Raw genomic sequence first — 27681 nt, 5'->3', positions numbered from 1 at the left:
GCGTTATTGCATTGCAGTAATTAATTGCAGTCCTTCATTGTGTTAATGCAATGAAACTCCAATGTGTGTGAACGTACCCTAAAGAATCCTTTCAGTGCTGATCTACTTTAATACCAGGCAGCAGAAATTCCCATTAAAAGGAGGGGGCGGCTTAGGTCCAGCAAGATATTACACCTCAGTTGCTAAGGCAAGACTTTAGCTAATGTAGGTCTTTGTCTTAGCTGTGAGGGAATGTGTACAATAGAATAAAACAAGCCATAATGCTTCCATTTTCCAAGACGTTTCTTTATTAAAGAACAGTCCAAACAAAGACGAAGTGGAGATTCGACAGATAATATTGATCTACTGATCTTTCAACTCCTTCAGTCTTCTGATGGCAGACTTGACTGTGACAGCAGAGGTGGTGCTGAGGGGAAAAACCAAAAAACAAGACACATTAATAATTTTATTTCAAAACGAGCAACAGAATGAAAACGAATCTACGACTACATTCACAAGTCTGTAGAGCTGTCCACAGTGCAGACCCACAGCTACGGATGTGCATCTGTAACCACACAGAACTAAATAAAAAAAAAAAAAAAGTAACCCATGTTACAAATGCAGTCCGTACTATGGCCTGCCAGGTTTTTTTTGCACCCCAGTTTGGACCCACAACACCCATGGGTGTGTGTTACGAGCTATCAAAATTGATGGGCCTGCATACTGCATCCACAATTGCAGGCAGGATATGTTGATGCTGTATTGGCAGGCTCATTACAATTTTACCCCCAAGAATAGCATACAGATGAAGTGCATCATTTACTTTCCTTATAATTTTGTTTCATTGAAAGTTGCAGTAACTTTTTATATGTATACCTAGGTTATAGAGCTATTAGTAGTCAGATTCTTAGGGACTTGAACTTCAACCATTGCTTATAAGGAAGGATATGTTATTACCTCTTATTTTTTAAATGTGTTTATGTTTTAATAAAAGAAATAGACTTGTCAAAAACACAAACACTCCTTATAAGGAGGCTCCCCGACAGTCCACTCAGCCAATCAGTGGCTGCGGCTGGGAAGCACTGATTGGCTGAGAGGGACACCAGGGAGCCGGGAGCATGAGAAGCAAGCAGGAGCACAGGCAAATAATGTATTAGCGGGGCAGCTCTGGGTTGAGTGGGAAGGGGCTTTAAATTCTCACAGCAGAATGAAATTCTGTTGCGAGTATGTAAACTTATAAAAAATGACAGTCCCAGGAATCGCAGTAGAAATTTGCTGCAATCCAGTACGTGTGAAGGTACCCCCCCACCCCCCAAACTATAGGTTGTTTTTTTTTTTGCAATGGCTGGAGAGCCGCAGGTTTGACACCTGTGGTCTATAATTCCAGTCCTCATGGCCACCAACAAGTCATGTGTTGAGGATTTCTTACTATTTCACAGGCGATATAATTATACTCCATGCATCAGGTATAATCACTGGTGTTCTTTGTATGGGATAACCCCAGTTTATGACCCGTTAGTGGGCCAAGGAAACTGTAATGGAGGAACACTGGTCAATACTATGTTTAGTGTAAATAACCAAGCTCATCCTGTGCCCTTTATTTTTTCATTTTGAAGATTCACAGGTAAAAATATGTAGCTAGAACTGTTTGACAAGAGTTGCCCGACAGATGTTCATTTGCATTAGCTTCATTCTAGTTTAGTGGCACTGTATGAGGCATTTGCATGTAGCAATAGGCAATCAATTTTAGATTTTAATTTTCCACAGCAGGTGAATGGAATATAACATATCCCATCCATACACTGCTGGTGAAAGCAAATTTTATCAGAATTTACAAACATTTATGATCTGACATAACTTGGCATGAGGGCTGAGGAGAAGTACGTATGATCATAAACTAAGCATTCAGATTTATACAGGCCCATTATGGACACAATTTGGGGAACTAACCCACCTCTGATGACCCAAACTGGCCTCTGTCAGGCCATCAGAACCACAACACAAAACCCACTTGTGATTCATAAAATTACTTCTGTTGCCTCTGTCAGAAATGATTTTGATGGGGATTTAAAGGGGTTATCCAGGGCTACAAAAACCATGGCCATTTTCTTCCACAGACAGCAAGAGTCTTGTCTCCAGTTCAGGTGTGGTCTGCAATTAAGCTCCAATCACTTCAATGTAACTGAGTTACATAAAAAGGGTCCATGTTTTTGTGGCACTAGATAACCCCTTTAATACTGCTCTGGACAGTTACTTTCACAAACAGAGGTGGCAGCAGAGAGCACAGTGTCAGAATGACAATAAACCACTTCCTGCAGGACATACAGAAGCTGATAAATACTGGAACACTTTGTTCAACAGAAGTAATTTTCAAGTCTATATAACTTTCTGGCACCAGCTGATTTAAAAATACATTTCCTCCCTTTAAAGTGATATATTAAGAAGATTTTTCTTTTCATCCATACAGGTACTATATATTTTTTTTAATCTTTTCTGTTTACTTCAATTAGTTAAAAAAAACAAAAAAAAAAAAAAAAAAAAACAGTAAATGACAGTTTCTTATTTACAAGATTTGCTGATGTCTTTGCTTATTACTGTACTCACTTATAGGTCCAGGCTCCTCCTGCTACGATCTTCATGCAAGAACCACAGTGCCAGATTCCAACAGCCTTTCTCTTCATCTTGGTCTGACAAGAAAGCATCCCGATTACTACATTTCCACATACAAGAACTGAACTCAATGGTCAGCTTAGTTACACACTTTACAGTCTAACAAAAAATTAAAAAAAAAAAAAAAAAAAAGCAGACATTTACCTTGCCACAGAAGGAGCATGTGTACTTGGCATGTTGGCTAATTTCGATTTTCTTGACCATCTTCCTTAAGGAAGCACCATAACGGGTCCCATATTTACCCACAATACCGACCTTCTTGGTGCGTTTGGCCTGGAAGAAAACGGTAAGTTAGGTAAAGCTGGCAAAACATTGAAGTAGTTAATGAAATTACACAGGTTCTCAAACTACAGAAACACAATGCAGCCTATAATCTGCTTCTTACACACAGAGTGCAGCCTCAAGAGGTCACAAGTATAGGAGGGCGATTTGCTAACTGTACATACATTAAAGGGGTTATCCAGCGCTACAAAAACATGGCCACTTTTCCCCCCACTCGTCTCCAGTTTGGGTGGGGTTTTGAAACTCAGCTCCATTGAAGTAAATGGAGCTTAATTGCAAACCGCACCTGAACTGGAGACGAGAGGGGGGAAAGTGGCCATGTTTTTGTAGCGCTGGATAACCCCTTAAAGCTTTATAGGTAGCATCTAAATTCCCTGGCCACCAGGCTGTCACACATGTCTAACTTGCAGCCCCTCAGCTGTTCCAAAACTACAATCCCCATCATACCTGGACAGCTAAGTTTCGACTGTCCAAACATGATGGGAATAGTAATTCTGCAACATGTGGAAGGCTGCGAGTCTCCCACCCCTGCTGTAGAGTATACACAGTAAGGGAATGTTCACACAGCTAATAAGCACACTGATCTCTGCATCCAGGTCAGTCCACATGAAAGCTCATGTCCCACTGACAAGCTGGAACAACTACACAGCCACTTCAGGGACTGCAGATCTAGTTGAGGTGGGGGTGGCAGATGTGAGTAATGTATACTTACCTGTCCCACTTCCCCACTGCATCTTGGGGCACTCTCGGTATTTTGTAAACATGTTGATGGGAGCAGGAAGTCATTGTAGGTTTACAAAACACAGAGGGAAGCGAAAAAACAGGCAGCCTGAGATCCGGCAGTAGTGGGGGAGCGCGACACATAAGTCTACATCATTCATATGCTTCCCACAGCCCAGGCGGTATCCAGTTATCAGTTTATCCTGGACATCCCCTTTAACATGGAACTTCTGTATGTTTTCACAGGGAAGCTCTTCAAATTTCTCCTATTTTGAAACTCATGTCTAAACCAGCCGAGATCTTACTTTTCCACCTCTTTAGTTTATCAAGTGACCGAACCCCAGGTCTGCTCATAGCTGCCAATATACTATAGGTGTCATTTAAAGGGGAAGTGACATTATGTGGACAAGTTTCCAGTCATCACATCAGAGTCTTCCCAATCCCCATTCTATATATCCTCTGTCTTATGTAAACACCAGTGCAGACCATATATATATATATATATATATATATATATATATATATATATATATATATATATACATACATACATATATATATATATATATATATATATTACATACACACATCAGTGTGTAACAGGAGGTTGCCCCCTGGCTGCCATAGGCAGTAAGCTGAGGTCCTATGTGTATGTATAGAGTCCGCACACTACAAGTACCAGCGCTGACATCTATACACAGTGATCCGCCAATGAATAACGCAGCGTTTCCTATATGGCTCGTCTGTACTATTCCCGGCCTCCTCCCAGCCGGCTCCATAGACACACACAATTAAGTTATATATCATCAATATGAACATTGACAGGTCGCATGCAGTCTGCAGGTAACGGAGGACACACGGGGGGGACGCGGGAACGTCTCCCGGTGAAGGATGGCAACGGATAAATAATCGTAGCGCACAGAGAAGAAAACTATCTCACCATCTTCTTCCAGGACCCGAGCGGAAAGGGAGGAGCAAAGTGCGCATGCGCGATTTACGGCGCTCGCACCAGGAAGTTGCCATAGAGAAAGGACGCTCCTCCTGCTGGCGCTGAGACTCGGTGGTTTTTAGTCCTCCAAATTTCTAGGAGGCGTTTAGTTTACAGTCTTGTTCGGTGTTGAACGATTCCCGGCACCATGTCGTCCTCCAGCGCTCTCAACAAGCAGCCCCCGATCCAGTCCACGGCCGGAGCCGTACCTGTCCGCAATGAGAAAGGTAACGTGGCCGTGTACGCGGCAGGCTGTAGTGGAGGGGGTTATTGTGGTAGGCCGCAGCTCTATGCGGGGATGTATACAGCAGTACATTACTAGTAGTACAGGGACCAGTCTACTGGCTGTGGTCAGGACACTAGGGGGCGCTGTACATCCTCAGAGATGACCATAGGCTAAAACATATGTTATAGATAAGCGGCACCTGTATAGGGGCAGAATGACACACTGTGCTATATATACATATAGATCAGTGTATATATCTCTTACATGTATCTGTAGACAAACCCATCTCCAGATCAGAGCCCTATGATGGAAAAGCCGCCTCTCGTGTGAGTGACCTCCTGGTAATAGATAGCACTCTTCCTCAGCTGAAGTGCTTAAAAAACAGAGTTAAAAAACTACAGCTCCCTTCATTCGTGGACACTAAGCGGGGGCTCCCTTCATTCGTGGACACTAAGCGGCGGCTCCCTTAATTCGTGGACACTAAGCGGCGGCTCCCTTAATTCGTGGACACTAAGCGGCGGCTCCCTTAATTCGTGGACACTAAGCGGCGGCTCCCTTAATTCGTGGACACTAAGCGGCGGCTCCCTTAATTCGTGGACACTAAGCGGCGGCTCCCTTAATTCGTGGACACTAAGCGGCGGCTCCCTTAAGTCGTGGACACTAAGCTGTGGCTCCCTTCATTTACCGGACACTAAGCTGCGGCTCCCTTAGTTTCCCGGACGCTAAGCTGCGGCTCCCTTAGTTTCCCGGACACTAAGCTGCGGCTCCCTTAGTTTCCCGGACGCTAAGCGGCGGCTCCCTTAGTTTCCCGGACGCCAAGCGGCGGCTCCCTTCATTCACATACAGCGTTTGTTCAGGAATGATGGAAGCAGTAGTTTTGTAACTGCTAGGGGGCCACAGGTAGGGGAACACTGAGCTTCTGTATATAGTCAGAAGGAGCATCTGTCATATAGACGTGTGAGGCATCAGTGCTGGTTCCATGTTTTTCTATTGGCATTGTGTTCCACAGTACAAGAGTCCAAGTCATCCATGATGGACTTGCTCGTGGGGAGGGAGAGCAGTCATGATAGTGAGTGGGTGGGGGTCTTCCCTGCACTTTATGCAGCTAAAAAAATGTGGATCAGGAGTTTTTGTGCCAATAAAATGCTTACATCATCAGAAGGTCTCGTTGGTTTGTTCTGCTCTGAAAGGGTCTAATGCCACAAGTGGCTCAAGGACATGTAGTATCACACTGTATTGTAGAGAGGATATACTATATACACACAGCAGTACAGGACATGTAGTATCACACTGTACTGTAGGGAGGAGATATTATATACACACAGCAGTACAGGACATGTAGTATCACACTGTACTGTAGAGAGGAGATACTAGACACACAGAGCAGTACAGGACATGTAGTATCACACTGTACTGTAGGGAGGAGATATTATATACACACAGCAGTACAGGACATGTAGTATCACACTGTACTGTAGAGAGGAGATATCAGACACACACAGCAGTACAGGACATGTAGTATCACACTATACTGTAGGGAGACGCTACCAAGCAGCAAGTCACTGCATGCACTTAAGTAATACTGGGGTTTTACCGGTAAAATGGTCACTTTTATTGGTCGATCATCTAGTTATCCACATGTGCCGCAGATCCTGACTGTCTGTAACATTGTATGTTGTGTCTGGTCTCAAGTTACAATGGTCCAGAAAGGAACATTGTAAAATGAAAATATTGTATCCTGAGGCCATTGTAAGTTGAAGGTCTACTGCAGCGTTTCCCAAACGGGGCGCCACGGGAACCCGCCAGGGGTGCCGCGGGATCCCGGTGGGAAATAAGCGCTGTCTCTTTAAGCATCCCGAGAAGCTGCGGCCGCGCAGCTTCTCGGAATGCACGGAGCACTTTCATGTTCCGCCCGCACTATGAGCGGGCGGAACATTAAAGTAAGCAGAATGTAGGAGCAGGAAGTGTCAGCGTCCTGCTCGTATATTCACTCCCATAGGCCGCCGGCACTTCATGACAGCAGCCTATGGGAGGCCGGGACGTGACCTCTCCGGCAGGCGTGATGATGTGACGTCATCACGCCTGCCGGAAGTCCCGTCCCTGCGGCTCGCAAGATGGAGCCCGAAGAAGAGGAGGAGAACTGCTGCCTGCAGCTACACAGCGCGGATTAGGTGAGTATGATGTTTGTTTTTAAGGGGCAGAGCAGGGGGCATTATTAGTTCATGGGGGGCACCTCTGGGGGCATTATTAATATATGGTGGCACCTCTGGGGGCATTATTAGTTAATGGGGGCACCTCTGGGGGCATTATTAGTATATGGGGGCACCTCTGGGGGCATTATTAGTATATGGGGGCACCTCTGGGGACATTATTAGTACATGGGGGCACCTCTGGGGGCATTATTAGTATATGGGGGGCACCTCTGGGGGCATTATTAGTTCATGGGGGCACCTCTGGGGGTATTATTAGTTCATGGGGGCATTATTAGCTCATGGGGGCACCTCTGGGGGCATTATTAGTATATGCAGCCCACCCCTGGGACATTATTAGTATATGGGGGCACCTCTGGGGGCATTATTAGTTCATGGGGGCAACTCTGGGGGCATTATTAGTTCATGGGGGCAACTCTGGGGGCATTATTAGCTCATGGGGGCACAGCGGGGGATCCTACATACAAGGGGCATCCCACATTCCTACTCGCTTTACTGCACATAACACCAAACAGCGCAGTTACTTTGGGAGCCGACAGGAGGGAGAAAGGAAAGGAAGTTGCTAGAAATGTGCGGAGCCTAAATTGTTTGTCTCGCAGGTTCTGAAGAGATGAAAAGTAGCTGGAAGAAATCATCATGGCGGATGGAGAGGGAAAGGGAAAGTGACTCCTCAGATCAAAGAAGACGTCACCTGTGAGTCACTGTATGACGGTTTTCTTATTTTGTAGAACATTATTTAGTAGGGGTGCCCCGAGGAAATGTTTTTTTTCAAGGTGTGCCCCGAGGTGGAAAAGGTTGGGAAGCACTGGTCTACTGTAATGGATTCTGTCATGTTGTCTGTTGATTTCATTGAAAGAATAGCACAGCTTGTTGCGTCTTATCTTTCCATGAAATGTGATGGAATTGCTGGAGATAGTGTGAGGGTAGCGTTCTGTAAATGCCAAATTCTCTGTTCCTAAAACCTCTGAGTTGTTATCACATCTCTACCACTTTGTAATGTTATCCTCAAATAAAACAACATACATGTTATTCCAAGATTACAACTTATTACCTATGCACAGAATAGGTAATAGCCAGCTGATATGAGATGGTCATAGAGGACCCCCTCTGATCATGTGAACAGGGGTCCCTTGTGTCAGTTCAGTGCCTTCTCTCTTCATCCCACAATCAGAAGTTATAGAATAGGGCATAACTAACTAAGTATGAGGCCACGCCTCTAAGTCCCATTGTAAGTGAATGGAGCAGTGGCCTAGCCTCCACACTGTTCTGTTCACTTATGAGACAAGGGATCTGCACTGATCAGATACTTTTTACCTATCCTTTGGTAGGTGATAAGTCTTGGGATAACAGCTTAAATGTAAGATCCCTGTGGTTTAGGAGTATTTCCATATTAGACACCCCATAGTTATATGCTATTTTAGGAATTTTTAAGTACATTAGTAGAGATGTTGTCCAAAGTCAAGTTTTATTTGCCGATACGTCAGAGTGGATTGAATTTAATGTGACTGAAATGTATTTCAGGTGAAATCTCGATGGAAAAGGTCAAAGTCAAGCGCTATGTTTCCGGTAAAAGACCAGACTATGCGCCCATGGAATCTTCGGATGAGGAGGATGAAGAGTTCCAGTTTATTAAAAAAGGGAAGGAGCAGGAAGCAGCAGAACCAGAGGAACAGCCTGAAGAAAGCACCAGTGATCCTCGTCTGCGTCGATTGCAGAACCGCATGAATGAGGATGTGGAGGAGAGGTAACCCTGTCACTTTATATTCCTCTTTTCTTGCGCAAATCATTTAGATGTCAAACTACGGGGCTACCGACAGATATTGAATGTTTATTATGTTAATGTAAGACTATTTCATTTCTTCTATAAGGGTGGGTTCACTGGTAACGAATCCTCAGGGGATTTTAGGCTGGGTTTACACACAGTATATTTCAGGCAGTATTTGGTCCTCATGTCAGGTCCTCATAGCAACCAAAACCAGGAGTGGATTGAAAGCACAGAAAGGATCTGTTCACATAATGTTGTAATTGAGTGGATGGCCGTCATTTAATGGCAAATATTTGCTGTTATCTTAAAAGTACGGCCGTTGTATTGAAACAATGGCAGTTCTTTACCGTTATATGGCGGCCATCCACTTAATTTCAACATTATGTGAACAGAGCCTTTCTGTGTTTTCAATTCACTCCTGGTTGCTATGAGGAACTGACATGAGGACCAAATACTGCCTAAAATATACTGTGTGTGAACTCGGCTTTAAAGATCACCTAAAAATCACTTTCCCTATTATCAAAGTACATCTCTCCCTAAGTCTATCTATGAAGATACAGGCTGCCTGTGCAGTCTGTATCTTATACTTTACCCAATCCTCTTTTGCGGTGCAGCAAGGCCGGGCGCCGTCATCTTGATTACGTCACTTGCGTTCCACAGCGGTGGAACCCAAGTGACGTAATCAAGATGGTGGCGCTGGCCTTGCTGCACCGCAAAAGAGGATTGGGTAAAGTGTAAGATACAGACTGCAAAGGCAGCCTGTATCTTCATTTTGTCCATTTATGAAGGTACAGACTGCCTTTGCAGTCTGTATCTTATACTTTACCTAATCATCTTGTTTGCTGCAGTAAGGCCGGCGCTGCCATCTTGATTATGTCACTTGCGTTCCAGCGGTGGAACGCAAGTAATGTAATCAAGATGGCGGCGCCAGCCTTACTGCAGCGAACAACAGGATCAGGTAAAGTATAAGATACAGACTGCAAAGGCAGTCTGTACCTTCATTTTGTGTATCTATGAAGATACAGACTGCCTTTGCAGTCTGTATCTTATACTTTACCTGATCCTGTTGTTCGCGGCAGTAAGGCCGGCGCCGCCATCTTGATTACATTACTTGCGTTCCACCGCTGGAACGCAAGTGACGTAATCAAGATGGCGGCGCCGGCCTTATTGCAGCGAACAAGAAGATCAGGTAAAGTATAAGATACAGACTGCAAAGGCAGTCTGTATCTTCATGGTTACATGGTTACACTAACAGGGTGAGTCAGGACAGACATACACAGTGATCTCACGCTGTATAGCACGAGATCGCTGTGTATTCACAGAGCGGCGGGCAAAGGCTCATGGGAGCCCTTCCCGCCGCTCGGCATGCTGGGAGTTTCCTGTCTCGAGCCAGCTCTTTTGAAAAGAGCCGGCTCGAGACAGGAAATGAAAAAGATTACAGTGACAAAACGAAGCAATAAAAATAATTATATTTACAAATATTAATAAAATCACAATTGACATCTAATTAGCAAAAAAAAAAAAAAAATTTCATTTTTGCTCATGATTGGTTCTCTTTAAGATGCGAGTTGGTAGCGAAAGCCACTGCTGATTCTTCCCTGTCACTCTCAATAAGATTACGTACTCGCAGCAGGATGAGTATGTAAAAGTGAGCCCCCCTAATCCATTAAAGTTTTGATCAGTCAGAGTCATAAGCGTAGAGACTTCAAACGATCAAGAGAAGCCAGCGCACAGTGCGTTCTCTCCCGGCTATGCGTTATGTGACCTGGACAGCCACGTAATGCAAGTCTATGGGGCTATCCAGGTCGGAAAGAAGAATGCAGGGCAGCGTGAACCTCTCCTAGCTCATTCTCCTGATCGGTCAAGATTAGAGATGAGCGAACCGGGTTCGGGTTCGAGTCGATCCGCATTTGATTAGCTGTGGCTGCTGAACTTTGATAAAGCTCTAAGGTTGTCTGGAAAACATGGATACAGCCAATGACTATACCCATGTTTTCCACATAGCCTTAGGGCTTTATCCAAGTTCAGCAGCCACCGCTAATCAAATGCCGAAAGTTCGTATTCGGATGGACTCGAGCATGCTCAAGGTTCGCTCATCTCTAGTCAAGATCTAAGCACTCCGATTCTGCTCAAGTAAAACTGTCTTTCTGATGTGTAGGTAAACAGGTAAGTTTTACAATACAGTGTGAATTAAATGTTTGATAAATGATGGACCTTTAAACATTTTATTGGACAGGTTGGCCAGGCACCGTAAAATTGTGGAGCCTGAAGTTGTGGGTGAAAGCGAGTCTGAGTCTGAACCGGGTGAGGAATGGCATGTGGAACGGGAAGACACAAGTGAGGAAGAGGAAGAAGAGGTGGATGATGAGGTGAGTTACAAACTTTTTTTTTGGTCTGTTTTCCAATAAGGTAATACAGTCCAGTTGATTCATATGTTGATTAAAGGGGTTTTCTTGGCTGAAATGATTAACTCCTTAAGGTCATTGCCAATTTTCATTTTTGCGCTTTTGCTTTTTCCACTTTGTTTAAAAGGCCATAGCAGTTGCATTTTTTCACCTAGAAACCCACATGAGCCCTTATTTTTTGCGCCACTAATTGTACTTTGCAATGACAGGCTGAATTTTTGCATAAAGTACACTGTGAAACCATAAAATTTTTTAATGTGTGGTGAAATTGGAAAAAAAAAAAGCATTTCTTTTATTTGGAGGGTATTTGTTTCTACGCTGTAAACCCTGGGGTAAAACTGACTTGTTATGCATGTTCCTCAAGTCGTTACGATTAAAACGATATATAACATGTATAACTTTTCAAAAAAGTCAAACCATTGTTATCGCTCTATTCCCATGCTTATAGCGCTTTTATCCTTTGGCCTATGGGGCTGTGTGAGGTGTCATTTTTTGCGCCATGATGTGTTCTTTCTATCGGTACCTTGATTGCGCATATGTGACTTTTTGATCACTTTTTATTACATTTTTTCTGGATTTGATGTGACTAAAAATGCGCAATTTTGCACTTTGGATTTTTTTTGCACTTACGCCGTTTACTGTGCGAGATCAGGAATGTGATAGTTTAATAGTTCGGGTGATTACGCGCGCGGCGATACCAAACATGTTTGTTTATTTTATTTATTTATTTATATTTATAAAATGGGAAAAGGGGGGTCATTTGGACTTTTATTAGGGGAGGGGATTTTTTATTAATAAAAACACTTTTTTACTTTTATTTTTACTGTAACTTGAAGTCCCCCTGGGGGACTTGTATATACACTGCATTGATCTCTCATAGAGATAAATGCTGTGTATATACACAGCAAAGATCATTGTACTCAGTGATAGATTGCTGTGGCCTGCTGCAGGCATCAGCAATCTATTGCCGAGCCGGGATCAGCATCATTGCGACGCTGAGTGCCGGCCCGGCCAGAAGACCGGATCTCCGACCCACTAGACACCAGGGACGTGCAGTACAAAGCACTTCAATGCAGCTGTCAGGTTTGACAGCTGCATTGAAGTGCTTAATTAGCCGGCGCGGCAACGTGACCCGCGCCGGCTAATAGAGGTACTGCCCGGCTGCAGATTGCGCCACCATGACGTAACATGCCTATCTACTGAAGGGAGCTGCAATAAGCTTATGCCATCACTACACAATGAGAAGGCACACCCCTTCCAGCCCATTAACTGTGTAGTGCGGCCACTGGGGTTCTGAACAGCTAATCAATGGCGGAGGCAGTTCCGGGTGTCTGTGGCACCATACCAATCATTCTTGACAATCCCTGTATGCACTGCCTTTTAAGAAAGTCTGGAACTGAGTGGAATGTGATTAATGTTCTTATAACCATTCACTAGATAACTGATAAATGTTACATCTTTGGCACTTCCACAGTAATGGACAACGGTCTTCTGTGCTCCCTAGCTGCAGGACCATGGCTAAGAGGAGTTTTAATGAGGTTTGTCCTCTGTTACTTCTTTCAGAGTAATACAGCTGCATCAGTCTGTGCTGTAGGCTTTAAAGGCTGTAGGCTTTGAGGCTGTAGGCTTTGAGGCTATGTTCACACTACATAAAAGTACGGCCGTTGTTGCCGTTGGCAACAACAGCCATACTTTTGCCGTGGTGGAACAATACCTTACTTTTAATGGGATCCCGGCCGGAGCGCGTACGATGGATCCCATACGGGGCCGCAAATAACTGACATGTCAGTTTTCTGCGGCCGGAATTCAGTGAATTCTGGCCGCAGAAAGACCTGTCAGTTCACATAGTGAAGCGAGCGGCTCCGGCCGCTTGCTTCACTGTGCGCTATGGGAAGCTCTGATGCGGGCGCACGCTGATGCGCCTGCATCAGAGCTCTGCGGTCGGAAAGATCATCCGGTCGGGGTCACGGAACGGCCGGTCTCTTACGTAGTGTGAACATAGCCTGAATGTGCATCAGGGCACATGCTCAACCAATAGCCCATTTAATCTTCTCTTAGTCATGATCATGCAGCTCTGAAAAATAGGGGAAATGCTGATTGACAGGATTTCCAGAAGTTGTATCTCCACCAGCTTATCATTTAGTACATAGGAGTTAAAGCGAATGTACCATCAGGTACATCACTTTCTATTTTAAAATGTGCTGTTCGGCACTGGTGCGAGGATCCCGGTGGCGTGGTCATTTTTTTAAAATGATGCACTGTTTCACGCGCTTGGTTTAGTTCTTTTGCTGCGCACCGTCATTTTCTATGCACTGGGGACGGGGGGGGGGGGTGCACGGGAACTGAGCGGCATAAAAAAAAAAAAAAAAAAAAAAAGGACAACAACACTACCCGGATCTTCACACTGGTGTTGATCAGCTCATGTAAAAAAAAAAAAAAGCTATGTACCTGATAGAACATTCTCTATAAATACTTGTGGCTTAATACCATTTTTAAAGGGAACCTGTCACTTTGGAGATGCAGGCTGCATGTATGGAGCAAGAGGTGCTGTGCAGACTGATATATAGTTTTGTGGGAAAAGTTCCAGGATAACTTCACATATATATATCATGTAAACCTCTGCTCATTGTGGGCTAAGTAGTTGCGTTGGTGCTCCTACTGATTCAAAACTGTCAATGTATTAGTGTACATATAGAAATATCAGTCCCTGAGTAGCAGCACCCAGTAGACTACTTTGCCCAGAAAGAGTTGACATTTATATGCATAACTGACAAATTTTCTGAAGCTCCAGGAAAACGAAATATTGGTCTACTCAGTTCCTCAGGTTCCCTTTTAATGTGATTCCCTAATCTTTATACTATGGATGACTTGTTGACAGCCTAGTGACCAGTATGTTGCACTTTTCTGCATTTTTAGTTTAATACATTAGGTGATTTTTCTTGTTAGGAAATTGAGCGTCGCCGTGCAATGATGCGTCAAAGAGCTGCCGAGAGGAAAAACGAAGAGATGGAAGTGATGGAGGTTGAAGATGAATGGAAATCGGGAGCAGAGTCAGAGTCTGAGTCAGAGTATGAGGAATACACAGACAGTGAAGATGAAACAGAACCCAGACTGAAACCCGTCTTTATTAGAAAGTAAGTAAAGTAGACCTTAGATTCACTGGTGTTTTTCGTTTTTTTTTGTTCTCTTTAAGGAAAACTACTCTGGTTTTATCTATTTTTAATAGTTTTCTGCATATCAGTGTTTGTAGTTACAGACCACAAGTCTTCAGCTGTTCTAACCCAGTGTCCCCCATGGCAAGACTTTCTTTCCCCATACGTTGGCCTTGTTCACAGTTTGTGGATACAGGTCCCTGTCCCTATTCACATCCTATAGCAATACAAGCCAAGGCCAGGGCACTGACTAGCAGTGTGGCCATGGAGGCTTTCTTAATTTCATCAGTAGACAGCGTCACCTAGGTGGAGCTTCACAGCAGTTGGGCCCAATCTCCCTCCTAAGAAGAGGGTCCAGCTGTCATGAAGCCCCACCTAGCTGACACAGTCCACCGATGAAATTAAGTGATTTTAGAGAAGAAAACACAGACAAGTCTTATACAGGTATGTATTGAATGTGCAGCATCTGAGCTTGTGGATGTTATGGAGAACTGTAAGGGAGGTGACAGTATCACTTTAAGCCAATGACCTCAACTTGTGCTAAAAGAAGTCCTACTTCTTTTCCAGGAAGGACAGAGTGACCGTACAGGAGAGAGAAGCTGAAGCAATTAAGCAGAAAGAAGCAGAGGCAGAAGCCAAGCGTATGGCAGAGGAAAGGCGTAAATACACACTAAAGGTTGGTATTGGGTATAGATCAGAGCAATGATCGTTCACCTTTCAGAGATTGAGGTGGTGTAATCTAATCCTCTTGTCTTAAAGATTGTAGAGGAAGAGGCAAAGAAAGAGATAGAGGAGAACAAGAGGTCTCTAGCTGCCTTGGATGCTCTAAACACAGATGATGAGAATGACGAGGAAGAATATGAGGCCTGGAAAGTACGAGAGCTTAAACGCATCAAGCGTGACCGTGAAGAAAGAGAAGCGTACGTGGTTTTTATGTTTTCATTTTTATTATTACAGCACTTTCGGTTGTGGCTGTGGTTTTATGTTGTTTAAAATGTTCCCCCCCTTATTTTTCTAATAGGATGGAGAAGGAGAAGGCTGAGATTGAACGCATGCGCAATATGACAGAGGAGGAGCGCAGAGCAGAACTTCGTGCCAATGGAAAGATAATAACCAACAAAGCACTGAAGGGCAAATACAAGTTCCTCCAGAAATACTACCACAGAGGAGCCTTCTTTATGGTAGGGGATGGCCTAGTGATGCATGTAAAAAAAAAATCTCCCCCCCCCCCCCCTTTTTTTGAAACTTAGAAAAGTATTTAACACCCTTGTATATTTTTCTTTAGGATGAAGATGAGGATGTGTACAAGAGAGATTTCAGTGCTCCTACATTGGAGGACCACTTCAACAAAACTATTCTGCCTAAAGTCATGCAGGTACGATTTTTGTTATTTGAACATTTGCCCAACTTTAAACCTGGATTTTCTTTAGTGTTGTGTGTATGAACTTGCACTATAAATACCGCTGTCTCTGAGGCATAGTTTAATTTATTCCTCACAGTTCTTATAGCTTGAATAATTGACATGTCAACCGATCAAAATCATTCTACAGTTTATATAACTGCTAAAGGGTTGGATTATGTTGTAAATGCTCTTTTTTCACTAGGCCTTAAGTTACAGCATGTATTGGTAACTTTTCTTTCAGCTCTGCTGAACTTCTGGAAGGGTGGGTTCACATTGAGTAATTCTCGCCGATAAACTCTGCGGCATTCCGCTGGCTGTACACACTCACGGACACGCGCCTTTCCACCAGCTCCATAGACACCATTCTATGGGCCGGCTGATTCCGCATTCTGACGAAAGAATTGACATGTCAGTTCTTTCGGTGGAATGCGGAATCAGCCGGCCCATAGAATGGTCTCTATGGAGCCGGCGGAAAGGCGCGTGTCCGTGAGCGCGTACAGCCGGCGGAATTCCGCAGAGTTTATCCATGAGAATTACTCAATGTGAACCCACCCTAAAACATTGCTGCTACACCATAGTGTATGAGTGCATGTTTTAACCCCTTCCCCCATCATACATTGTGGGCCTTAATGACAAAGTAATTTTTTTTTTTTTTTTTTTTTTTTTTTTGTGGTGTAACCTTTTAATTTTTTCATCAACATATCCTACAAAAAATAAGCCCTCATATGGTTAAGCTGTACTTTTTTAGTGGTACCATTTTGGAATATGTATGAATTTTTTTTTTGAGGGGGCAGATTAACAAAGTGGAATCATAGCTTTTTTTTACCGCATTCACTGTGCAGGATTAATAATAAAATAGAGTTATTGTTGAGGTCATGATAGACATAGCAATACCTATGTGTGTATTGTGTTTTTTACTTAGAGAATGGAAAAAAAAAACTATGGTTTATTTTATGGGAGATGGTGAGATTTATATTATTAATTTTTTTTTGCCTGCTTTGTTCATGACAGGAACTGTCTAGAGCAGGAGAGGTTTTCTATGGGGATTTGCTACTGCTCTGGACAGTTCCTAACACAGACAGAGGTGGCAGCAGAGAGCACTGTGCCAGACACTGGAAGTTAATCTGTATAGCTTTCTGGTATTGGTTGATCTGAAAACATCCCCCCCCCTCTGGAGTACTCCTTTTAAAGAATGACACTGACCATTATGCAATGCTAGGATCTTTTTTTTTAATGCTCTGAAGCCTGGAGGATTGCAAATTCTGCATAATTGCAGACATCAGAGAAAAGCTTGTTGGGACCCCATTAAAGTGAATAGGATCTAGTGTGATCCATTGGTGTCCAGCTCAATCTACTCCTCCTGAATGTAATCTGTGATGGAGGTCCCTAACAGAGCTGAAACACAGGTGTGAATGTAGACTAAAATGTAAATGATAAAATGAACATACACCTATAAAGTATGTCCTTTGTGTGTCTTCAGTATAAATATGATATCCGTCTCTGTGTCTTGTATGTATTACCCCTGTTTATGCAGGCTTCCTTTGGGTACTTCAGTATCTTCCAAAACATATTTATCAAGGTCAATTTGGAATTTCTGAGTAATGACAAACTATGTACAGCGCTGAAGAATATGTTGGTGCTGTATAAAAGAATTTTTATTTTGGGTTAATTGACACATTGTTCTGATATTTTTCTTTTCAGGTCAAAAACTTTGGTCGTTCTGGTCGAACAAAATACACTCACTTGGTTGATCAAGACACAACTTCATTTGACTCGGCCTGGGGACAAGAGAGTGCCCAGAATACTAAATTCTTTAAGCAGAAGGCAGCTGGCGTTAGAGATGTTTTTGAGAGACCATCTGTGAAGAAGCGGAAAACAAATTAATGGATCAACTTGAGAATTTTTTTTGTTTATTTTTACCCCCATAGACTTCCTAAATCCAATGATGTAATGTATATTTTTCAATTTTTTTTTTGTAACATATTAACAGGCCTATGGCCTGACCTGACTTTCATGTTCTTATGTAAATATTTTCCCAGGGTTATACATTTTTTCAAATTACAATTCGTGTCTGTTCAGTGTTTACGGCCAATGGTTTTCAGGAAAAAGCCACAGTTCCCTTAAAGTCCGGCGAAAATTTTTATTTAAGTATTGCCCCCCAAAAATTATAAGTATGCAAATCACCAATATACACTTATTGAGGGAAATGCACATAAGTTACTTTTTTCCCTGCACTTACTACTGCATCAAGGCTTCACTTCCTGGATAACATGGTGATGTCACAACCTGACTTCCAGAGTTGTGCGGGCTGTGGCTGCTGGAGAGGATGATGGCAGAGGGACACTGAGGGTTACAGGGCACTGGAGGGCCCTCTGCCATCATCCTCTCCAGCAGCCACAGCCCGCACAGCTCTGGGAGTCGGGTTGTGACATCACCATGTTATCCAGGAAGTGAAGCCTTGATGCAGTAGTAAGTGCAGAGAAAAAAAGCACTTTATAAGCATCTCCCTTAATAAGTGTATATTGGTGATTTGTAAAACTTTTGGCAACAAAACAATACGTGAATAAAAAATTTAATTTGGTTTCCATATAACATTAGCAATAATCAAACTAGAATATTTTTTTTTAAGAGGGTCATGGATTGCGTTTGGACAGTGTGACTGAGATCTGATAAGGCCATCTGATAAGTCCTAAGGCCATGTTCCCACATTTGAATGTGAGTGAAAGCACACCCCAATTTTTATTATTTTTTTGCAATTAACGTCTGTGCAATGTTCCCTATAATCCCAGCAACGCGGCTGTTGGTAAAGAAATGGTGGCGTGGTTTTGGCTGCACTCAGATCGCAATGTGGCTTTAGTTTTCTAGCAAGCCTTGCTATCTAAGCCAAGATTTGTATTTAGATAAGACAGTTGTGACTCCTCCATTCTGACACAGAAGTTTAAATTCAATTTGTCATCGGAAATTCACATACCAAACTGCTGACACTGTTAAATAGCTGTTAGGGCAGGGGAATACATTGTACCTCCTTGTCAGTCTCTGCTTCCATAACATTGAAAAATGCCTTTATTCTACAGTCCAAAATGTCAAAGAAGCTTTAAAGTGACTGTACGCCCAGGTTGAAGCACCGGAGGCGGGCCGACCCACCCTTAGTGGGAGGAAACCCTAGCCCCTCTATAACAGGGTTTTATTGATTCTAATAGAGTCACGTCATGGAGGGGCTGGGGTTTCTTCCCACTGGGGGTGGGTCGGCCCACCTCCAGTGCTTCAGCCTGGGCCTGGTGGTACAGTCACTTTAACATGTCATTTGTTGCCTTTCTCATTCCTGTATGATTGATCTTTAGCTACCAGTGTAGGGCCCTGTGTCCAAATCCTCTTAGGTGCCGAACTTGGAAGGAGGGGCATACCTTCTTCCTGGCTGTCAGTCAAGCATTCAAGGGAACTGGTCACCGGAGGAGAGAGGGAAAAGCCCGCCTGAACCCTCCCCGGTGGAGCCCCAGATACTTACCTCATCCTCCAAGTTCTGCTCCAGAAGCCGCAGAGAAATTGTCGCCTGATGGTCTGGAGCAGTGTTTTCCTATGGACGTCGAACTCATCTCTTCTCATTTACATGTTGTGCTCACAGACCGCCGGGCACCGATTTCTCCACAGCAGGACCAGCTTCTGGAGCGGGACTTGCAGGATGAGGTAAGTATCCGGGGCTCCACCAGGGGGTCGGACGGGCTCTTCCCTCTCCTCCGGTGACTGGTTCCCTTTAATAGGGATTGGGAGTGAGAAGGAGACATTACAGCCCTCAGAACTTCAGGGGCTTGGTAAAAACTCTTGGACTTTTTGCACCAGAGAATAAACAGATAGATATATATAAAGGTACCATGTGTCTCCTTGACTTATCAATATCAATAGTTTTCAGCGTTTATTGCAGATGAGATTCAATTTAATCCCAGTCTCCAAACAGCAAAGCTGCCTGTCTCCTCTCCCTGCTCACTCATCCCCCTCGGCCCCTCCCCACTCATAGGTTATAATGGACTCAGCAAACCTGTCTTCACTTTGCTGCTCTGTGATGAAGACAACTTTACCTGATAATGAGGATATGTGGGAAGCGGGGGGCTGAGGCTGCAAAACAGTTGTTTGAGCACAGAAAGGTTTTATTAAGCAAAAAAAGCCTCTATTACAGTTTCTTAAAATCGCTTGGACTATTGAGTTCTGCAAAAAATACCTACAGCCTTACAGGTTTTGTATGTAGCACAGGTTTCTGCACTGTTCATGGACCCGTAAAAGGGGGTGCTCTAACATCAGGTAACATATAGAATTTTGCTTCAGTTCTGAACCCACCAACAATTATTATACTAGTTTCCAGAATGCATTGTTTTCCATCATGTATCACAAAGCCATATGCTGTAAACAATATCACTCTGCCTAAGGGTATGTTCAGACTGAGTAAAACAGGCAGAATTCGCCTGCTCAGAATCCCGCCCGCCTCAATATGTCAATGGGATGACTTGTGTGCCTTCACTTAAAGAATTGACTTGTCAATTCTTTGAGCAGAGGCACACTAGGCGAGGGTGAGCAGGACTAGAGCCCACAGATGAGATCCAGCCAAGCCTTCTATGACTTCAATGGATGAGGTTTTGTCTCAGGAGAAAGAGCAGCCAGGGGGCTGTAGATAATACACAATCTGTAGATCTATTTTCAACATCCCGTCAGGGTGGAAACATGCAAAAGCACATTGAAGCCGGTTTCCAGAGCAGGATGGTTTTCTATGGAGATTTGCTACTGTTTTGGACGGTTCCTTACAGACAGAGGTGGCAGCAGACTAGAAAAATACATAACTTCCTGCAGGACCCACAGCAGCAGCTGAGTACTGGAAGACTTGAGTTTTTTTTTTAAAGTAGTAATTTACAAATCTGTATAACTTTATGACAATAGTTAATTTGGAAGAAAATGTTGCCAGTGTACCCCCTTTACATACAATTTTCTATTACCAGAGTACCCCTCTAATACAACCTGCCCAGCCTAGTGACCAATCCTTTATCTTAGGGACACAGAACATAGAGCTGTTGCAAAACTACAATTCCCATCATGCCTGGACAGCTAAAGCTGGAGGGTGGAAGGTTCCCCATCCCTGCTTTAGATCAATAACAGCAGAGAATCAAGTAGACACTATAGAAATAGGAACACAAACAGCTAGATAATGAATATATACCGTATTTTCCAGCATATAAGAGGACTGGGTATATAAGACGACCCCCAACTTTTCCAGTAAAAATATAGAGTTTGACATATACTTGCTGTATAAGACTACCCCTCTTCCAACGCTTAAAAATTAATAATAAACCTCAGACAGCAAAATCTGAGAGGCAGAGAAGGAGGTACAGTAATACTGGGAGGATACAAGGATGGCCAGACAGGGGAAAGAGGTGTGTTTCTCTGGGCATAGCATAACTCTACTGTATCTTTTTTTCCTTACACCGAACACCTGCAGCTTGCTCTACCCTGCCTACGGTCGGATGCGGCCATTTTTGAGCTCCCCACTATATGCAGTGAACGCAGATTCTCCAGTCTGGTTCAAAAGTTTTTTCAGCATTCTTGCTGGGTTAAAAAGTAGTCTTAGGGTACAAACCCACTTGACGTATTTGCTGCGTGAATCAGTCTTAAAAATAAGCAGGCAAAACGCAGGTTGGCTTTATACGATTGTTCTGCGTTAAAATACGCAATTGCGTATTTTTGAGGCGTGAAGCTTGTTGTTAGCAAAGCATCAGTTGTTAACAACCTGTGCGAAAAACGCATGTAGCTTCACGCTTCAAAAATACACAATTGCGTATTTTAACACAGAACAATTGTATAAAGCCAACCTGCGTTTTGCCTGCTTATTTTTAAGACTGATTCACGCAGCAAATACATCAAGTGGGTTTGTACCCTTATACACAGGAAAATACTGTGTGTGTATATATATATATATATATATATATATATATATATTTTTTTTTAATTATCTAGTGGCGTGTGTGCCTATTTATATAGTGTCTACTTTTCTGGTGTTATTGAGTGTTGTTCGTAGACACTAGGCTGCACCCCTGGTGTTTTGGAAGTTCCCTTATTTTTAAACAATCCTTTAGCTGACATCTTTCAACAAACACAGCACCTAGAAATTGTGATGACAGTTTTGATATTCTTAAAAAGAGTTATTCAGGCTTAGTAAAACATGGACACTTTCTGTCCAGAGAGAAGACAGCTGAAGCCTTCTGCTTGCCAGTACTCACTTTCTTAGATCCCTCTTCTTTTAAAGAGGTTATCCAGATTTACAAAAACATGGCGACTTTCTTCCAGAGACAGCCCCACTCTTGTCTCCAGCTTGGGCGGAGTTTTGCTGCTCAGTTCCATTGAAGTGAATGGAGCTTAATTGAAAAGTACACCTGAACTGGAGACAAGAGTCGTTGTCTCTGAAAGAAAGTGGCCATGTTTTTGTAGCACTGGATAACCCCTTTAAGTCGACACATGGGGTGGGCTGAGCTAAGTCATGCTCATCGCATGCGGGTGAAACTACGCCCACACGTAATGTCAAATAGCTGCACAGTATCCCTAAAGTACCAGACGCCTGTTCCTTCCCCACGTCTCAGAAGGAAAGGGAGAGGAAAAAAAAAGTTTCAGAACTGGCGAGCAGAAGGTTTTACCCATCTTCTGCTTGCTAACCAAAGAGAAAGTTGTCAAAGACACAGTAACGGTACAATGACTGACAACATACAATTGGTAGTAAAAGAACTTTATTTTCACAAACTAAACTGTGTTGACTGTGTCCTAAACATACTAAATGGGGAAAAAGTGAAACTCCGAGCACAAGTTTATTTTTGTTACTTCAGTTCCTCCTATACAATGTACCATATTTTTCATATACAATAATTGAATCAAATCTACTGGTTTAAGGCAAATCTTGAGCAACCTGTAAATACGTAGCCACACTGAGCCCTAAACCTACAGTGTACACAGATAACCGCTGTTGTGGAACTACAAGTCCCAGCTTGCCTACTAGTAGATGGTGAGATTTGTATTTCCACAAATACACTGGTGGAAAGTTCAAATGCACAGTCTGTATTTCAGTTACTCGTTCCTCAAGGTGTACATTTTCCTGGAAGATATGTAAATAGTCCTAAAAAATTTCTGTCGGTAACTGGAGGTTCAGTTGGTGAGTGTAATGAGCGCTTCTACTACATTGCCCATGTGTTCTCGCAAACTTCGTTCTGCTGCTGCTCGGGGAATCTCCATTTCATGCATCTGAAATTAAGAAATAATATCAGTACAAGAGCTGCTCCTCATTGTAATATGAAATTACAACACAGGGATAAGGCTAGGTTCCACTTTTATTGGAGCTCCACCTAAGGTTCCCTGACCACAAGCTCTGTTTACTTTGCAGGATGTGAATGGTCAAAAGAATCCTGCATGCAGTAAGTTCACGTCCTGAAGAATGAGTGGACAACAGACAGACCCTGATGAAGGCAATGAGGTTTCTTGGGAATCTCCATCCATCGGTTTCCATTTTTTAACAGTCAGTCTCCATTTTGGGACATTTTATAGACAAAAAACACCTTTTGATGAATGAAACTTAATGTAGAAAAAAAAAACAGTGGTACCTTGGTTTAAGAGTAACTTGGATTGAGAGCATTTTGCAAGAAGAAGTTTTCAAAATTGTAACTTGGTTTCAGAGCATTGCTTTGGTTTAGGAGCTCCCTGTACTGGGTGGGAGGGTTTAGCTCTGCATAGTGGGGTCTACAGCCCTGTACTCTGACCCATGAAGTCTCCCTCACCTTCCATATCATAGCAGATCTACTTCAGGCTGGGGCTTACATCAGGAGACAGGACTGTGAAGGTAATCTCTTCATAGCTGTAACCCCTCTCTACCCAGACAGAGTGCTGCATGTATGTGCCCACATATGCCCTGCTCATTCCTTCCTGCAGTCTATCAGCCTTTGTGTTTCCCATCCGCGCTATTACTGCTATAATGTGCCTGCACTCACACCAAGCTATACACACTGCTCTATAGAAAAGTTTCTGTCACTGTCCTGCACAGCTGTTATTCTCACTTCCTGATTGGTCCATGCAGAACACACACCCCTTCCCCATTGCAGTCACGTAACCACACAGACCTCTGACAGCAGCCCTGCTTCACTATTCTAGCCTGTACTACGCTACTGCATTGTTGGGATCTGCAGCTCCATCCTGTATCTACAAACTGTTGCTGTTTTTTCAGGTTTATGCAATTACTATATATTATACTTCACATGCTGATTGCTATACAGTGCAGTAACTTATGACATATCAGCTTTCTAAATGTTTGTTTCATTTGTTCTACATGTTATTCAAAATTTTTTTTTTTAAATCATTATTTTTGGAGAGTGGAACCATGTGTTCGCATTTCAATGATTCCTTATGGAAAAGTTGCTGTGATTTGGTTTACAAGCACAGTGCCGGAACGAATTATGCTTGTAATCAAAGGCACCACGGTTTTTTAAATTGAATTTCTAATATTGATAAATGGAGTATAGAGGAGCAGCACAGTGGTAGGTATTAAAGCACACAGGTCAGGAGAGGGCACAGGTACCATATAATTTATACTCACAATAAGCTCCACATCTTCCTTCTTGATGGTAACTTTGGCTAGCTCCTTTTCTCTGAAATATAAAGCAATCCATTATTAACTCTCCTTACTTCACATCAGCCCCCATGCTGATAGCTGATCAAAATGGCGGGCCAGGTCTGGCTGCTCTGGTTCTGCAACATGATGCCATCTCATTTTGCCATGCCACACAGGCAAGCATTTTATGGCAGTACAGAATCAGCATAGTATTAGGAACATGTCACATTTTGGTTTCTTTACACATTTAAAGGGGTAGTCCGGAGGGGGGGGGGGGCAATTTTTTTTTTCCCCTGACACCGGGGAGTAGGTGGCTGAGGGAAACGACGTTTCGGCGCTCCAGTCCCCGGCCGCTTCCTGGTGTCTGACGCAGGCCCGAGACATGATGTCTCAGGCCCACTCAGCCAGTCAGTGACGGATGTGGGATCCGTTTCAAGTCCGCTCAGATCCCGCCTCTGTCACTAACTGGCTGAGCAGACCTGAGACGTCACGTCTCGGGCCCGCGTCAGACACCAGGAAGCGGTCGGGAACCGGAGCGCCGCAATGCGGGACACACCGATGGAAACGGGGAGGTGAATGGACGTCGTTTCCCTCAGCCACCTCCTCCCCGGTGTCAGGAAAAAAAATGCCCCCCCCCCCCCGCCGGAGTACCCCTTTAAGCACATTTAAAGTGAATGTACCACTAGGTACATTCGCTTTAAAGGAAACCAATCAGCCCAATCGGGCTGATATGGTTCCCTGAACCGCTGTATACAGCTCCTGCAGCAGCACGTACCGGGCGTGGCTGCAGCTGTAGCTGTATACCGGAAAAAAGTACTTTAATCCCCTGGGTGCATGACAGGCAGCGGCGGGGAATTAGTAATCTGGGCGGCTTCCTGCCCATGTCTAGTCACTGCGCTCTGCCTGTCAGCGCGCTTCGCAGGATGATTGACAGGCAGAGAGGCCAGAAAAGGACCTCTCTGTCTGTCAATCATCCTCTCTTAGCGCACTGACAGGCAGAGCGCGGTGACTAGACATGGGCAGGAAGCCATCCAGATTACTTCCCCGCCGCTGCCTGTCATGCACCCAGGGGATTTAAGTCTGAACACCCAGACCCTGGACTGATCAAAGTATTTGACACATCAAAAGTTTATGCAAAGAGGAACATTTTAAGAATAAAGACATAAAGCACATGTACAATCAGAACATTCACTTTAAGTGTTTCACATGGATAGAACGGTGCCATCGCTGTTCTATCCATGTGAAATACTTAAAGTGAATGTACTGTTGGTACATTCGCTTTTAGGTATAATACTCTTTTGCACCTTGTAATTGTTCTCTATTGTTTACAGAGCAATCTTCCAGATCCCTTACACCAACACATACTACTATGCACAGCAGAGATGTAACATTTCAGAACACACCACCATGTTTGCAAGATGAACTCACCTTTCTTGCTTTGCTTTCTGCTCCCTTGACCGCCTGTCTCCAATCACTGACATAGCCTGAAAGACAACATGCAATGAGAGAGTTCAGTGTATGGAGCTACAGCAATGTGTGATCAGAGACCGGTATAACATGGAGGCACAGCCCCGGGCTAGCTATAGGCACCTAGAACCACAGCTTGTCCATGGCCACTGATCAGATCCTATCACCCAGCTATACATCTACCATCACCTGGAAGGGTGAGTACTGTCACAATAATCCCATCCCCAGAATCCCTCTGTGCTTCAGTGGTGATGTTAGTATCATATACCTTGCCTGGACAAGCATCCCATCTGGCTCTATATACAACAGTACACACTAGTATCAAGCTGAGATTCCCCAGCTGCTGCAAAACTACAACTCCCATCAGGCCCTGACAGCCGCAAAATAAGGAGTCGTGCTCGTAGAACACGTGGACAGCACGGCCCAGGGCAACACATGGTTGTCCGCAAGGAAGCTTTTCCTCCCAGGTTCAGCCCCGTCTTGTAAGGCCCCAGCGCCTCACCCTGCCGGCAAGCACCGGGCACCGCTCACCGTCTCCAGGTTAGAGCTGTGGATCTCCTTCTCCTCCGCATAGTCCGTGACCCGCTCCAGATCCGCCGCCCCGCTGTCATGTTTGCGCGGTTTGTCCGCCGGCCGCTCACTACAGTTCTCCTCTGTTTCTAGAGCCAGCTCCACATCCCCTTCTGCAGCCATGACTCCTCTCTGTGCCGGAAGATAAGACAGAGAAGCTGAACGTGGACCTGACTTCCGGCAGTCGCGATGTGACGTCACTTCCTGTATAAGGTAAAAGCTGAGGACCGAACGAAGCGCTCGTCGCCATATTGAAGACTGGTTTATGCCCTTCGCATATTACTCAGCGTCACTATATCACTATTACTACACGTCTATTAATGATAGGCCTTTTACAAAGAGGTTTAGAATACAAATGCCAGCTTTATTTTAACCAGCGGATTATGTGAAAAACACGTAATGTCTGCAGCCACCACTAGGGGGAGCCTACTGCCAAGACGGTTTGCAGCTCCTATTGAAGTCAGTGAGACCAACATGTTGTTGCAGTTAGCTCACTGTAGTGTCTGCTGACAGCAACTATTATTGGAGACTTTGCCTTACAGTAGTGTTATCTGGAAGATTTCTCCTATTCAGACTTGTACACCAGTTGTTGTCAATTCCAGTCCTCATTGCCCACCAATAGGTCATGTTTTTAGGATATCCCATACAAAGATCACCTGTACTAATACCTGATGCACTGAGTATAATTATATCACTTATGAAATACTAAGGAAATCCTCAAAACATGACCTGATCCACAGTGCTCTCTGCTGCCACCTCTGTCTCTGTCAGGAACTGTCCTGAGCAAGAGAAGTTTTCTCTGGGGATTTGCAACTGCTCTGGACAGTTCCTGACATGGAAAGTTGTGGCAGCAGAGAGTACTGAGTCAGAATAGGAAGAATACACCACTTCTTGCAGGACATACAGCAGCTTATAAGTACTGGAAAACAAGTTTTTGTTTTTGTTTTTTTCAAATAAAAGTAATTTACAAATGTGTGTAATTTTTTTGGCAACAGTTGACTTAAAGCGAACCAATCACTAGGTAAATGTTTCTAAAGCTACTAGCAGCTCCCGAGAGATGGGGTAAAACACTGCCTTAAGGCGCTATTCCACGGCCGATAATCATCCTGTAAAATAGGAGGCAACGATCTGCCGATGTCGATCAGCAATCTCCGGCAAAGCCGCCCCCCCAACCCCCCCCCGAAGCTCCCTCCAGCGGTGTGGAATAGCGGCAGCAGCGATT

The 27681-nt window shown here is 43.9% G+C and overlaps 4 protein-coding genes across 5 annotated transcripts in view; 2 read left to right on the top strand and 2 right to left on the bottom strand.

Annotated features, from left to right (window-relative positions):
- Positions 1 to 264: 264 nt before the first annotated feature.
- RPL37A (ribosomal protein L37a) lies at positions 265 to 4694 on the bottom strand. The gene is made up of 4 exons (XM_069984141.1): positions 4592 to 4694; positions 2794 to 2922; positions 2584 to 2666; positions 265 to 406 (listed from the first exon to the last, which is right to left on the bottom strand). The coding sequence occupies exons 1-4, from the start codon at positions 4592 to 4594 to the stop codon at positions 343 to 345; spliced, it is 279 nt and encodes a 92-aa protein (XP_069840242.1). The 5' UTR covers positions 4595 to 4694; the 3' UTR covers positions 265 to 342.
- MFAP1 (microfibril associated protein 1) lies at positions 4658 to 17863 on the top strand. The gene is made up of 9 exons (XM_069984129.1): positions 4658 to 4866; positions 8597 to 8819; positions 11077 to 11209; positions 14192 to 14379; positions 14965 to 15073; positions 15157 to 15317; positions 15419 to 15578; positions 15683 to 15772; positions 17501 to 17863. Exons 1-9 carry the CDS (start codon positions 4788 to 4790, stop codon positions 17681 to 17683), a joined length of 1326 nt encoding a protein of 441 aa, XP_069840230.1. The 5' UTR covers positions 4658 to 4787; the 3' UTR covers positions 17684 to 17863.
- A 4677-nt stretch (positions 17864 to 22540) lies between these two features.
- On the bottom strand, positions 22541 to 26628 carry HYPK (huntingtin interacting protein K). Its single transcript, XM_069984114.1, has 4 exons — positions 26421 to 26628; positions 25851 to 25906; positions 24408 to 24459; positions 22541 to 23065 (listed from the first exon to the last, which is right to left on the bottom strand). Exons 1-4 carry the CDS (start codon positions 26580 to 26582, stop codon positions 22970 to 22972), a joined length of 366 nt encoding a protein of 121 aa, XP_069840215.1. The 5' UTR covers positions 26583 to 26628; the 3' UTR covers positions 22541 to 22969.
- The window catches only part of SERINC4 (serine incorporator 4), a 49980-nt gene continuing 48723 nt past the window's right edge, over positions 26425 to 27681 (top strand). For both annotated transcript variants that reach the window (XM_069984101.1, XM_069984091.1), the window contains exon 1: positions 26425 to 26672. The gene's annotated coding sequence lies outside the window, so the exon portion shown is untranslated. The remainder of the gene's footprint in view (positions 26673 to 27681) is intronic.

This window comes from Dendropsophus ebraccatus, chromosome 1 (assembly GCF_027789765.1).
Source record: "Dendropsophus ebraccatus isolate aDenEbr1 chromosome 1, aDenEbr1.pat, whole genome shotgun sequence".
In the NCBI taxonomy this organism is placed as follows: Eukaryota; Metazoa; Chordata; class Amphibia; order Anura; family Hylidae; genus Dendropsophus; species Dendropsophus ebraccatus.
Note: the sequence above shows the minus strand (reverse complement) of the source record. Positions and strands in the feature narration are given on the sequence as shown.

Excerpts from the sequence above, each read along its gene's own strand:
- MFAP1 (XM_069984129.1), top strand. The coding sequence starts at position 4,788 with ATGTCGTCCTCCAGCGCTCTCAACAAGCAGCCCCCGATCCAGTCCACG. Across the intron at positions 14,380-14,964 it reads AAACCCGTCTTTATTAGAAA|GAAGGACAGAGTGACCGTAC; the intron begins GTAAGTAAAGTA and ends CTTCTTTTCCAG. Across the intron at positions 15,074-15,156 it reads GGCGTAAATACACACTAAAG|ATTGTAGAGGAAGAGGCAAA; the intron begins GTTGGTATTGGG and ends CTTGTCTTAAAG.
- HYPK (XM_069984114.1), bottom strand. The coding sequence starts at position 26,582 with ATGGCTGCAGAAGGGGATGTGGAGCTGGCTCTAGAAACAGAGGAGAAC. Across the intron at positions 24,460-25,850 it reads CAGAAAGCAAAGCAAGAAAG|AGAAAAGGAGCTAGCCAAAG; the intron begins GTGAGTTCATCT and ends TTTATATTTCAG. Across the intron at positions 23,066-24,407 it reads AGGAAGATGTGGAGCTTATT|ATGCATGAAATGGAGATTCC; the intron begins GTGAGTATAAAT and ends TCTTAATTTCAG.
- RPL37A (XM_069984141.1), bottom strand. Across the intron at positions 2,667-2,793 it reads CATGCTCCTTCTGTGGCAAG|ACCAAGATGAAGAGAAAGGC; the intron begins GTAAATGTCTGC and ends CTTTCTTGTCAG. Across the intron at positions 407-2,583 it reads GGAGGAGCCTGGACCTATAA|CACCACCTCTGCTGTCACAG; the intron begins GTGAGTACAGTA and ends TTTTCCCCTCAG.